Consider the following 15217-nt stretch of genomic DNA (forward strand, 5'->3'; position numbering starts at 1 on the left):
TATTATTGCACTTTTACTCTAAGGTTGAAATCTAAAGAGTTTGACTTTGCTTAGACTTAGGTTTCAGTTAAAACGAGACAGATTTATGTCAGCGGTATAACGCTGTCTCGTTTTAACCTGAGCAAAGTCAAAGTGGGCTCTGTAGATCTGTCTGATAAGCTAAGGTCAAGCACTACATAATACGAAAAATAATGAAAACGAACTACAGAATAAAAAAAATCACAGTTGACGCCATACAGCCGTTATATTATGGATTTTTTACTAGCTAGTGTTTTTCGGGATATTGCAAGAATTTCTACTATGCCCCATTAATTGTGTCCTTCTCAGAGTGAGAAGGGCTTATGCCATAGTCTGTCACGCTGGCCCAATGCGAATTGGCAGACTTCACACACCTTTGAGTACATGGAGAACTCTCAGGCATGCAGGTTTCCTCCTCAGGTTGTTTTCCTTCACCGTTAAAGCAAGTGATATTTAATTGCTTAAAACGCACATAACTGAAAAGTTAGAGGTGCGTGCCCGGAATCGAACCCCCGACTTCCGATTAGGAGTTGGACGTTCTAACCACTGGGCTATGACTCAGAGAAGAGGCCCGTGCTCAGTAGTGGGCCGGCAATGGGTTGATCATGTCATTGTGTCCTTGTTCCAGATTTACCCCGGTTCGTGGGCCCGGGCTCCAACGTGACGGTGGCGGTGGGGCGGGACGCCGCCCTCACCTGCAGAGTGGATGACTTACAGAGCTTTAAGGTAGTTACATACTTACTTTTTCATTGTGGCCAAAAAACTGGCCAAGTGCGAGTCAGACCGTACACGACCGTACTCGAGTGTTTTAGTTACTCGACTATAAATACAAAACTATTATCCATAAAAATAAATAAAAATCAGTTTTAGAATGTACAGGTAAAGCCATGTCATATGATTTTGTCATACCCCACTTGGTATAGTTAAGTTATCTTACGTTGAAAATTGAAACACGTTTTTTTTTTGTTTACATTGTTTACAATTTACAGTTTTCGGATTTTTTCCTTTACTTGTGCAATAAGACCTACCTAATCTGCCACATTTCATGATTCTAGGTCAACAGTATGTACCCTACAGGTTTTCTTGACAGATAGACGGACAGACAGACAGATAACGAAGTGATCCTATAAGGGTGCCTTTTTCCTTTTGAGGTATGATTCCCATTCAACCTTGCCATTATAATCGCGACTTAACAAAGTTTACTGTGTTTAATTTTTTTAAATGGCAAATCTACAAACTCTTTCAGAATCATGTTATAAAGTGTATCCTACAAAATATTTAATTAAAATAACATTGCTTTGAGTTGCGCAGTCGTGTAGATAATAATCCACAATTTATGGCATTACATTAATCACAGTGTCATCGAGACCTCACGGCGACAAAGGTCAATTTTCGTTATAAATTACGCAGTCCAAGTTTCAGCGATTGTCTGCCGATGATTAATGGTCGAAACGTAACGTTGACACATTTTTAATTTTTACTTGATCCTCTACCATTCAACTGATGTTGATAAATGCTCGCCTTCTCATCTGTAACGTGACTTTGATTTTAAATCAAGACTCCGAAATTAACTCAGTCAGCATTAATAATAATAATTATTATTTTTTAAACACTGACGGCTTGGACCAACCCAGTTGCTAATGGGATCCATTTTACCATATTTTTAAATAATGTTTTATTTCCGTCACTTTAGTTTTTTGTTGTTTCTGTTACTTTATTTTTCTCTCATTTCTGTTTAAAAGACCGTTGACCCTATATTTTTATCTCTAATAGAATAAAATGAATAAAACACAATATGTAATTATCCTTTGACCAGGTTGCGTGGTTACGCGTGGACACACAGACAATACTCACGATAGCGGGTCACGTGATCACCAAGAACCACCGCATCAGCGTCCAACATGGCGACGGCGCATGGACGCTGGGCCTGCGTGACGTCAGCGCCACGGACGGCGGGCGCTACATGTGCCAAGTCAACACCGAGCCCATGATGAGCCAAACACACCTACTGCAAGTCGTCGGTGAGTATTACACGTGATCGCCAAGAACCAACGCGTCAGTGTCCAACATGGCGGCGGCGCGTGGACGCTGGGCCTGCGTGACGTCAGCGCCACGGACGGCGGGCGCTACATGTGCCAAGTCAACACCGAGCCCATGATGAGCCAAACACACCTACTGCAAGTCGTCGGTGAGTATTACACGTGATCGTCAAGAACCAACGCGTCAGTGTCCAACATGGCGGCGGCGCGTGGACGCTGGGCCTGCGTGACGTCAGCGCCACGGACGGCGGGCGCTACATGTGCCAAGTCAACACCGAGCCCATGATGAGCCAAACACACCTACTGCAAGTCGTCGGTGAGTATTACACGTGATCGCCAAGAACCAACGCGTCAGTGTCCAACATGGCGGCGGCGCGTGGACGCTGGGCCTGCTTGACGTCAGCGCCACGGACGGCGGGCGCTACATGTGCCAAGTCAACACCGAGCCCATGATGAGCCAAACACACCTACTGCAAGTCGTCGGTGAGTATTACACGTGATCGCCAAGAACCAACGCGTCCGTGTCCAACATGGCGACGGCGCGTGGACGCTGGGCCTGCGTGACGTCAGCGCCACGGACGGCGGGCGCTACATGTGCCAAGTCAACACCGAGCCCATGATGAGCCAAACACACCTACTGCAAGTCGTCGGTGGGTATTACACGTGATCGCCAAGAACCAACGCGTCAGTGTCCAACATGGCGGCGGCGCGTGGACGCTGGGCCTGCGTGACGTCAGCGCCACGGACGGCGGGCGCTACATGTGCCAAGTCAACACCGAGCCCATGATGAGCCAAACACACCTACTGCAAGTCGTCGGTGAGTATTACACGTGATCGCCAAGAACCAACGCGTCAGTGTCCAACATGGCGGCGGCGCGTGGACGCTGGGCCTGCGTGACGTCAGCGCCACGGACGGCGGGCGCTACATGTGCCAAGTCAACACCGAGCCCATGATGAGCCAAACACACCTACTGCAAGTCGTCGGTGAGTATTACACGTGATCGCCAAGAACCAACGCGTCAGTGTCCAACATGGCGGCGGCGCGTGGACGCTGGGCCTGCGTGACGTCAGCGCCACGGACGGCGGGCGCTACATGTGCCAAGTCAACACCGAGCCCATGATGAGCCAAACACACCTACTGCAAGTCGTCGGTGAGTATTACACGTGATCGCCAAGAACCAACGCGTCAGTGTCCAACATGGCGGCGGCGCGTGGACGCTGGGCCTGCGTGACGTCAGCGCCACGGACGGCGGGCGCTACATGTGCCAAGTCAACACCGAGCCCATGATGAGCCAAACACACCTACTGCAAGTCGTCGGTGAGTATTACACGTGATCGCCAAGAACCAACGCGTCAGTGTCCAACATGGCGACGGCGCGTGGACGCTGGGCCTGCGTGACGTCAGCGCCACGGACGGCGGGCGCTACATGTGCCAAGTCAACACCGAGCCCATGATGAGCCAAACACACCTACTGCAAGTCGTCGGTGAGTATTACACGTGATCGCCAAGAACCAACGCGTCAGTGTCCAACATGGCGGCGGCGCGTGGACGCTGGGCCTGCGTGACGTCAGCGCCACGGACGGCGGGCGCTACATGTGCCAAGTCAACACCGAGCCCATGATGAGCCAAACACACCTACTGCAAGTCGTCGGTGAGTATTACACGTGATCGCCAAGAACCAACGCGTCAGTGTCCAACATGGCGGCGGCGCGTGGACGCTGGGCCTGCGTGACGTCAGCGCCACGGACGGCGGGCGCTACATGTGCCAAGTCAACACCGAGCCCATGATGAGCCAAACACACCTACTGCAAGTCGTCGGTGAGTATTACACGTGATCGCCAAGAACCAACGCGTCAGTGTCCAACATGGCGACGGCGCGTGGACGCTGGGCCTGCGTGACGTCAGCGCCACGGACGGCGGGCGCTACATGTGCCAAGTCAACACCGAGCCCATGATGAGCCAAACACACCTACTGCAAGTCGTCGGTGAGTATTACACGTGATCGCCAAGAACCAACGCGTCAGTGTCCAACATGGCGGCGGCGCGTGGACGCTGGGCCTGCGTGACGTCAGCGCCACGGACGGCGGGCGCTACATGTGCCAAGTCAACACCGAGCCCATGATGAGCCAAACACACCTACTGCAAGTCGTCGGTGAGTATTACACGTGATCGCCAAGAACCAACGCGTCAGTGTCCAACATGGCGACGGCGCGTGGACGCTGGGCCTGCGTGACGTCAGCGCCACGGACGTCGGGCGCTACATGTGCCAAGTCAACACCGAGCCCATGATGAGCCAAACACACCTACTGCAAGTCGTCGGTGAGTATTACACGTGATCGCCAAGAACCAACGCGTCAGTGTCCAACATGGCGGCGGCGCGTGGACGCTGGGCCTGCGTGACGTCAGCGCCACGGACGGCGGGCGCTACATGTGCCAAGTCAACACCGAGCCCATGATGAGCCAAACACACCTACTGCAAGTCGTCGGTGAGTATTACACGTGATCGCCAAGAACCAACGCGTCAGTGTCCAACATGGCGGCGGCGCTTGTACCAAGTCAACACCGAGCCCATGATGAGCCAAGCTCAGCTAAGCTAACAAACTGTCAGAAAATTTTCCGTCTCACTCGCTTTGCGATCATCAGAAGCGTACATCCGTTCGGGCAGCATTCGACATTCTGCGACGTGGCTTGGTTCACAATTTATGGGCAGTGTCCTCCGATGTGCATCAGAATTGACAGACAGTTTCTGACACAGTAATATGCGAACGGTTTTAGTTGAGCTCCCGACCACGGGCGCCGCAGAAAACGCAAAATTCTAGAAGAGCTACAATATTTCAGAGTGTATGCTGAACAGCTTTTAGACCCGGGTCCTCCCTTACTTCTCTACTCTAGAACTGCAAACTGTTAAATGCAAAATGTTAGTATATTTGATGCAGATAGCCCTACGATAGCCCTATTTTTTATGATGCTACGTCATTATAGCCTACCTAATATTTGACATACCGTCGATTCAGAATAAAACCGAGAATTCCCTCACTCTAGTTCACTCTGGTGTGACTCTGGTACAAGCTTCAATGGTTAGAATTGGAAAAAGGACTATATAGCCTCCTTATTGACACGGATAAGATTCAACAAAAGGTTCCTCAAAAGATCTCAAATACCCCTCAATCTCGAGATCTCAAATATTGAAACCCTCAGAGATGTTTGACTAGACTAAAGGAATCGAATTTTCGAAAACTTTTATTTATATCATGACAAGTTAGCCCTTGGCTTCTATCAACTGGATAAATAATTTTGATGATGTATTCAGTATTTGCATCACATTTTCTACATTGCCCCTAAACCAAACTAATCTAATTATAAAAAAGGTAAAACTGACTGACTGGCTGACCTGTCAACTCACATCTCAAACTACAGGACGAAGGATGCAAATAGCTATGACGAAGACATCCGCTAAAAAAGGATTTTTGAAAATTTAACCTCCAAGGGGGTAAAATAGGGGTTTAAAATTTGTGTAGTCCACGCGGATAAAGTCGTGGGCACATGCTAGTTACTAATACGACTGCAGAGCTCACCACTGTACCAGGAAGGTTGTCAACTTCGCCAAACATCGTAGACGTGCGATGATAAACATTCCCAAAACTATTTACTTCGAACAGAAATACGAAGTACGGGGGCTATCTCAAATAAACTTAGGAAACTCCACCCAACTTCTTGTCTTAGTTTCTACGAGCGATAGATACCCGGCGTGTGCTACTACGTTCAAAAACCGGCCAAGCGCGAGCCAGACTCGTGAACTGAGGGTTCCGTACTCGGGTTTTTTTTCCAACATTTTGCACGATAAATCAAATACTAATATATAAAAATAAATAAAAATCTGTTTTAGGATGTACAGGTTAAAGCCCTTTCATATTTAACCCCAATTGGTATAGTTATCTTATTTTGGAAATTGAAAAACATTTTAATTATTTTTTAACCCCCGACCCAAAAAGAGGGGTGTTATAAGTTTGACGTGTGTATCTGTGTATCTGTGTATCTGTGTATCTGTGTATCTGTGTATCTGTCTGTGGCCTCGTAGCGCCTAAACGAATAGACCGATTTTAATTTAGTTTTTTTTGTTTGAAAGGTGGCTTGATCGAGAGTGTTCTTAGCTATAATCCAAAAAAATTGGTTCAGCCGTTTGGAAGTTATCAGCTCTTTTCTGGTTTTCTTATTACTTTTATCCCAGGAACACCAGAGGTTACGTATTTTCTGACACAGGAAATATGTACGATTGAGTAGTGTTAGTAAGTACTAAGAAAGCATGCCTAGCCTACGTGCTAGCTTGCTTAGACGGCCAATTATCAGGTATCTGATAATCAAGGTACATAAAACCATTACTTACCTCACGTAAATTCTCCAAACTGATTTTTACGTATATTTTAGGCAATATCCTTAAAAATATGTCGCCAATACTCCCAGGCACTTCCCGCGTCGGCCGAATTGCTTTGCAGACGCTTTAAAGCTCCCAAAATAAGTAATTACTTAACTGCACGTAAATTCTGATGCTCCATTTTTATATGTATATGTCCACCAGACAACTATTTTAAAACCTTTTACAAGAAGACAGACCGATCCAGAGGGCCAATCATCCCCTAAATTCAATTTTAATGCCTCTGTGGGTTTGAGCGCGAGGGCATCATTATCTACGCGCATGAGACTGAGTAAGACATGTATTAGGATATATTGACTTCTCTCTCACTCTCTTATAGTTTACTTATGTCAATTAATTATTAATATTTAAAAAAAACAGCTAAAAATAAAAAAAATTGGAGAATTCACGTGAGGTAAGTAATGTTTTTATGTACCTTGATTACCTGATACCTGAAAATTGGCCGTCTAAGCAAGCTAGCAGGTCTGTAGGCATGCGTTCTTAGTACATACTAACACTACTCAATCGTCCACATTTCGTTCGTCAGAAAATACGTGACGGCTGGTGGCCCTGGGATCTTTCACTATTGTAACAGAGGTTCATAATATTATGTCAATTGGCAAATGTCAAGCTGTCAAGATGGACGTTGCTTAGATACATAATTATTTATTAGAAAATAATGTTTTGGAAAACTCCGATATTTTGGATCGTAGGCGCGGAGTTTCTAATTTATAAAATATTATAATCACAGTTAAACGAGAAAACATCAATTCAATTATAATATCCAACCATCGAATGTATCCAACAGTCAACCAAAGGCCACGAACAATCAACCCAAACCCAAACCATAGTCAAACTATTTTTAGGGTTCAGTAGGTATCTGTAGAAAAAAAAAAGATGTAGCCTCGACTGTTTTAGTCGCGTAGGTGTGCATGACACCATTAAATATCGTAGGAGGCGATGACCCTCCGCGCGGCTGAGGTTCCCGCATCGTAGTCGCTTTGTCGCGCAGGTTTGTATGATGCATTAGACTCACCTTCTTTATATTTTATCTGCTTGAACTCAGCTTATTTATTTTGACAAAATACGTTAAAAATTCATCATCATCAGGATCAACCCATCGCCGGCTTACTACTGAGCACAAGTCTCCTCTCAGAATGAGAAGCTACCACACTGGCCAAGCACGTATTGGCACACCTCACGCACCTTTGAGGGAGCATTATGGCCAACTCTTAAGCATGCAGGTTTCCTGACGGTGTTTTCCTTCACCATTTCGTTGTCTGTCTGTGTGTCATCTTTCAAGAGAATCAAAACTTATAAATTGGGTACTTCCCGTTTACGTAGAATCATGAAAGGCAGGTAGCAATATCTTATAGGCCAAGCACTCTACTCCTGTGGCCCAAGTAAACAGAAAAATCCGACAACTGAATTGTTATTACATAAAAAAAAACTTGTACGGAACTCTTCATGTGTGAGGCAGACTCGCACTTGACCGGTTTTTGAAAGTTATGTCAAATAAAAATTTTACATGCAATAACAAACAAAATGAAATACAAGCCACTTTATTCCTTATTTCATCGGGTGAAAGTCGATTTCAATTTAATCGTAGGTATATCTTGAAAAGCGAACTATTATACGACTACGTAAAAAGGGGACATTTTTAAAGCAACGACATGTTAGAAACAGATATTTCGTTTTGGTCGTGTTAAACTATGTGAGTCATTCAGATAATTCTTGATTTAGTGATGTTTGGTCAAAAATATTTCATGGAACGTATAATTAACATAACATTGATGTTACTTTTGAAGAGATATTAGCTGCCTTATTGGATTTATATTATTATAGAAATTGGGTTTTAGAATGGCACAAATTAACGGTAATTTATGAATAAAAGTTTAAAAAGCGTGAAATAAAAATTAAATTAAAAATTTAAAAAACCCCCGACACATAAACCTCTAAAAAGTAAAAAAATAATAAGTAAGTATGTATGGGCCCTTTAAGAATAGTATAAATAGTAAAGTTTTTATCCAAGCGTTCGTTGCGTCGGGGGACCGCTAAAGACTATTCTTTCTACAACAGATGACTTTCATAGTTTATGATAGGTAGCGGTCCCCTGGCGCAACGAGCGCTTGGATAAAAACTTTACTATTTATACTATTCTTAAAGGGCCCATACATACTTACTTATTATTTTTTTACTTTTTAGAGGTTTATGTGTCGGGGGTTTTTTAAATTTTTAATTTAATTTTTATTAAATGATGTAACCACAAATTTTGAAGTGCCGGACACGACGTTGGGATACGTTAATATTATTTTGACAAACCCAACGTCCGATGCAGCAAAACATTTGTACAGGATGGCCCGTAGAAATATAAGACTTAGAGGTAATAGTTATTAGTATGTAGATATAGTTTTAAGTGTTACAATAGGATAGTATGCACCTACCAGAGCCACATGGTCACACTAGTGACCCAGCTCTTTAAATGAGAAAAAAAAAAAACAAATTCGCGGTTTTTAGATTTATTCCTGTACCTGTGTTATAAGACCTACCTACCTACCTACCTACCAAATTTCATGATTCTAAGTCAACGGGAAGTACCTTATAGGTTTCCCCAGACAGACGGACGGACGGACGGACAGACGGACAGACAGACAACAAAGTGATCCTATAAGGGTTCTGTTTTTCCTTTTGAGGTACGGAACCCTCAAAAAAAAAAGAATTTATTTATTTTTTATTTAAACAACTTTATTGCTTAATAATTTCAGAAGATAATATATTTTGTTATAATAATAAATGAAATAATAATTAATTACAATATTCATAAATATTATAAATACTTACAAAACGAAAATGTCATCCAAATCACTGTAACGAGGCAGGTTGCCCAGGACGCTGGCTGCATTACCTCGTTGTTCAAATACAGTGGTACATGATATACCTAAACATATTAGCTAGATAACTAGTTTAGTTTTTGTGATAGCCCCCATCACAAAAATGGTCTAAAACTGACAACTTTATGGCGCCCATTTCCTTATTCTTTCTTCAATATCTTCTTTTAGGTATAAATAAATTTTTGTTACAGTACCACCAGATATCGACGACGAGGCAAGCAGCGGGGAAGTGCTAGTGAAGGAGGGGGAAAGTGCAACACTGCGGTGCGTGGCGTCCGGCGTCCCCCTACCTAACATCACTTGGAGGAGAGAGGACTCTAGGCATTTCAAAATTGACAACCAAACGCTTGGTATGTATGAATTAACCTATGTACATGTACAGTCAGCAACAATGTTAGGTTTGCACCCGTCAGTACAAGCAACTATGGGCGGATGCAAACCTAGCTTTGTTGCTGGCTGTTCCTACTGTATCATTGGTCTAATTCGATGTTTCTTTATTTCACCACTAGCTTATGTCCGCAATTTCATCCGCGTGGACTAACCAAATTTTAAACCCCTATTTTTACCCCTTTAGGAATTAAGTTTTCAAAAATGTCTACGTTATAATATTATTATCTACTAGCTGTGCCCGCGACTTCGTTCGCGTGGAATAGTGACTTTTCGGGCAGCGTGATTCTTTAAATTGACATAACTTTTTTATTTATGAACCGATTGACATGAAATAAACACTAAATGCTAAGTGAAGCTTACTACAATATATTAGTGAAAACCGTATCTAAATCGAATAAGCCGTTTCTAATATTAGCGTGCACAAACACACAGACAAACAGACAAACAGACAAAAAAAAATTAATTACAATTTCGGGTTCGGCATCGATATAATAACAACCCCTGCTACTTTTTTTTTAAATATTTCCATTGTACAGACACCACTTTTCTACAATTTTATTATATACGTATAGATATATAGATCTGCATGCCTTCAACCCAATCCGTCCAGTAGTTAGAGCTGTGCGTTGATAGATCAGACAGTCAGTTTCCTTTTATGTATTTAGATAACTTCTAAGTCAATCTTTACCTATATCATCCCCAGTGACTTTGGCTATAGTTAAATTTTAAAAAAAATAGCGGCTGGTATGGCGACTTTTCAAATGTTAAAAATTTTACTTTTTAGATTGTTTTTTGGCAGTTGTGCTTTTTAATTACTTACCTATTACCTACTTATTCAATGCAGCTGAAAATGTCAATCTCGTACAAAACAACCAAACTCAAACAAGAAAACTTTAAAGGAAAATTCGTACAGCACACAAAGTTTGAGTCGGAATGCATATTAGATTGGTTTACATTGAATTGGTAGCCACAGGCGGCAAAGTTCCCCTTTGTATATCAACACTAGTACTCGTACTAACACTACTAGTAGGTACTCTACGATTGCACTAGTATTTCTAGCTACGCCAACAATGAGAATGTTTTTGTTGTGTACAGCATTATATTATTATCAGCAATTTATAGGACTCTCAGTCTTGCTGCTATCAAAATAAAGGTTATTATTGAATACTCAGAGATGTGGTACACTTCAGATTACTAGGATTTCCCAACAAAGTTTACGGATGAAACTGTACAACACCTATCTGCTAGGAGACCGCATTGTGGGAGCAAAACATTGTTTTCATTAAAGCAGCTTATAATAACGTTGTTTTGCTGCGGGATTTATTTGCATTTAGAAATAATGTGCTCTGGACTGTATTTCTAAGGGTCTGCGCAGACTACGGACCTCAGTTAGTTTACTAGGACTCTGCTTCCAATATTAGAAAACTAAACAGGCCAAAACTAAATAGGCAACCTGTATTTATAGAGCCTCGATAGCTCAACGGTTGAGGAGCCGACTGAATTCCGAAAGGTTGGCGGTTCAAACCCCACCCGTTGCACTATTGTCGTACCAGTTGCAGTATAAGTCATGTTTAGCATGGCTAATTTTCTTTTAAAAAATACTGTACCATTCATGACTACTAATATTTTTATTAATGCAAGCGCTCTATTGAGTCTCCTCCGTACTTTATTTTCATGTTAATTTTGTTATTGCAATAGGATCATTAATTAATATAGGTAATTATGTTTCCGAACAATAATATTGCCAAAAACGATAGGAAGCAATTATCATTTAGTCGGAACTGCGAGAAACTTCGCCAGTTCCGAGTAAACTTCGCGCCGTAGTAGTTCCTTCAGGAGACGTTTAGGTTCAATCAGGAATCTTCCACATTGATATTAAACAACCAAAGATAGGTATTTCTTGTCTCTATATTTCCTTCTTGCGTCGCTCCCTCAATTTTGAGGATCGTGGCTCCCCTTTGATGCAACCTTTGCTTCGATGGAAGACCATAGCTCTTTTATTTTTCATATTAATTCTTGCTGTGTGGATTGCATCTCAGATAGGTGTAACGACCGCTGCTCTTATCTATTTCTTTATATTATCATTAAATGATGCCCGCAACTACGTCCGCGTGGATTTAGGTCTTTTAAAAATTCCATGGGAACTCTTTGATTTTCCAGGATCAACAGGATATGACCTATGCCTATTGACAGGATGCAAGCTATCTCTGTACCAAATGTGACCATAAAAATTAGCAGTTAAATAACATACAAACACATTTTCAGAAATTTTCATGTACGGTCGGCCTCAGAAATCGAGTAGCAATTCCACGAAACTATTGCATCACAAAACCTGTCGCACTTATTACCGTGCTACGTGAATATGATTTTAAGGTTCTTAATGACTTACGACCTTTGACTGCACGTATCTATATTTTCTCAATAACGTAAACCCTAACTAAAAATTGTTTTAATAATTGACATTTTTTTAAGTGGCTAAAGCATTGACACAAAACCTTAATAAAATCCAAACGCACGCTTCACCACCCTAGTCCCAATAACTTTTTGAGTAACATTACTGAGAAACAATGTATCTCTGGTTCCTATATCAATGTTTCTTACTTACACTTGAAAACTATTTGGACTTTCCGTGCAGATAATTTCTGGCTGGTTGCGTTTTTATCAAAGCTGGCACAAAGCCTTAGATCGCTTTTACTTTGTTTTACTCTCTTTTACTCTTTTTAAAAGAAATCTTAAGTGGAAAGCGTTTGCCAACTATTTTATTTTTATATAAGAAGTGCTTGAACATTGTACTAAATTTTGGTTATAATTTATTAATATTGTTTCCTTTTTCCAGTCATAAACATGTCTAGACGTTATTGTCGGTATAAATATGAAATCTTAGATATAAAGTGTACCGTTATTATTGGTATGAATATGAAAACTTATATGTAAATAAATTGCGAGAACAGCCAAAAAAAGTATCTATTACTAAAATCGTAAAACATGTAACTACTAGATCTTATTGACATAAATAATAACTATTCCTCTTGGTAAATCCGGTAAATATCCAATTTTCTATTTTGAGAACAACTCAGTGGAACTATCTACTGGAAGATTAAAATAGTCAAACCGCGTCTGTGGTGTGAGAAATTAAAATAACTGTTTTCCCCTTTCGGGTACATCTTAGTTTCAGCACTAACATAAAGTAGGGACTTTTGTTCTGTGCTACCTACTATTTTACACAATCGATTTTTTAGTACCTAATACGTTTCAGTTGAGTTTTTTTAACTTTTCTAAAGTATTTTTTACAGTATTAGTAAGGAAATAATCCATAAAATCATAATATTTCTACATTATTCCATATCATAAATCCGAAAGTATTTGTCTGTTTGTCTGTTACAATTTCACAGCTCGTTCGCTTAAACGATTTTAACAAAATTTGGCACAGAGATAGCGTGCATCCCGGACACAGATATTCCTAAACTTTTTATTTTTCATCCCAGAAAATCGTAAAGTTCCACAAAATTTTAAAAAAAGTTGTATCTTTGCGAGCGAGGGCGCGAGCATCATCTAGTAATTTAATAATGACAGAAAGTATGGAATATAAATTATGGAACTACACAGCTTATCTAAAATTATGAGATTGAGATTATATAAATCATATATAATAACAATAATCGTAGTTATTTATTATTTATTTTTATTTTCAGGATATTAACAGGATGAGTTCCATCTTCAATCTATTAATATATTATTCTTACCAAAATTCAAATTAGGCCATTCTCGAGATCTCCTTACCGCGTTCAAGAGTCATTAAAACTGATTGAAATATCTATCAGAATAACATGAAAACAATATAGTATTCCAACTTTTCCTATTACATTGCTTATTTATTAAAAATTAAGTAGGTAAGTTTATATTTTATAATTATTTTATTAAAAATAAAAAATAAAATATTTACATAATAATATGTAACTTACCAAAACAATAGTAGTTAAATTCGTTCCGGTTAATAATAAAATTATAATCCGCTTATAATATTATTCACTCTGATAATCTAATTTTCCTTCTTGTTGGCTAAAATAAATGCAATCCAATTTCGGCAAGCCGTATTTTTATGTTTACAGATTACAAACAACACAAATCTCGTTTCTACACGAAAGTTTAAATTAAAACGTTAAACCAGATTTGTGGAGAAATCTTATTTCTCTCCAAATGGGGAGTTTTACATCTCTAAATAGTAAGGACGCCAAAAACGTTGCGAAACCGTGCCAAAAACATTGATGAAAATAGCTACTGAAACAAAAAATGCTCTAATAATATTATATTTATTTTTAACCCCCGACCCAAAAAGAGGGGTGTTATAAGTTTGATGTGTGTATCTGTCTGTGGCATCGTAGCTCCTAAAGTAATGAACCGATTTTAATTTAGTTTTTTTTTTGTTTGAAAGGTGGCTTGATCGAGAGTGTTCCTAGCTATAATCCAAGAAAATCGGTTCAGCCGTCTGAAAGTTATCAGCTCTTTTCTGGTTACTGTAACCTTCACTTGTTGGGGGTGTTATAAAATTTTAATTTACACTTGTTTAAATCTATTTATTTATTTTCTTTGATGAACAATATTTTAATAGGAGCTTCGCCTGTCATTATTATAGGTAACAAAATAAACTTATAAGAATTTAACAATCCCCATTTCGCCATTGATATTATATCACAGATATTTTACGTTTATATTCACTGACCTCTAAATACCTCAAACTAAAATACATTAGCGATGATACACCTCTCTACATCATGTCAACACGAATACTACATACATGCATAGATATATCGGTTTTGGAGCGCCACCCCTACATAGGTAGGTAGGTACATACATAGACTGCTAAAATCATAACCCTTCCTTTTGGCTTTACCACAGTCAGATAAAACAACTATTGCTGAACAGCATTGAGATTTGAATACCTATTTGAAGATATCAGCCATACAAGCGCCACGAAATTTCAACAAAATAACATTGGACGGGTTCGTATCGTGTGATTTTATTTCTACACATTCCGGGAACATTAAAAACGTTTAAACCGTGCCAACACGTCGTGGAAACATCTCGCCGCGTTGCCTTAATGGTTACAGAATACGGACACATTGCACTTTTTGCTGTCCGACTGCTCAACTTCATTTATAGCACTTTGCACTTATATAATGTGCCAGCTTTTAGCCATGACGTCATTCGTCGTTTTAGATTTATTTGAAACTAACTGACGCCCGCGACTTCGTCCGCGTGGATTTAGCTTTTTTGAAATCCCGTGGGAACTCTTTGATTTTCCAGGATGAAAAGTAGCCTATGTGCTAATCCAGGATATTATCTATCTCCATTCCGAATTTCAGCCAAATCCGTTCAGAGGTTTTTGCGTGAAGGAGTAACAAACATACACACACACACACACATATATACACACATATACACAAACTTTCGCCTTTATAATATAATA

At 40.6% G+C, this 15217-nt stretch overlaps 1 protein-coding gene across 1 annotated transcript in view; it reads left to right on the plus strand.

Annotated features, from left to right (window-relative positions):
* The window catches only part of LOC123867338 (lachesin-like), an 83398-nt gene that overhangs the window by 43769 nt on the left and 24412 nt on the right, over positions 1-15217 (plus strand). Inside the window, exons 2-4 of the mRNA XM_045909337.1 lie at positions 647-744; positions 1835-2039; positions 9552-9710. Coding sequence (XP_045765293.1) covers positions 647-744; positions 1835-2039; positions 9552-9710 — 462 coding nt within the window. The remainder of the gene's footprint in view (positions 1-646; positions 745-1834; positions 2040-9551; positions 9711-15217) is intronic.

This window comes from Maniola jurtina, chromosome 8 (genome assembly GCF_905333055.1).
Source record: "Maniola jurtina chromosome 8, ilManJurt1.1, whole genome shotgun sequence".
Taxonomy (NCBI): domain Eukaryota; kingdom Metazoa; phylum Arthropoda; class Insecta; order Lepidoptera; family Nymphalidae; genus Maniola; species Maniola jurtina.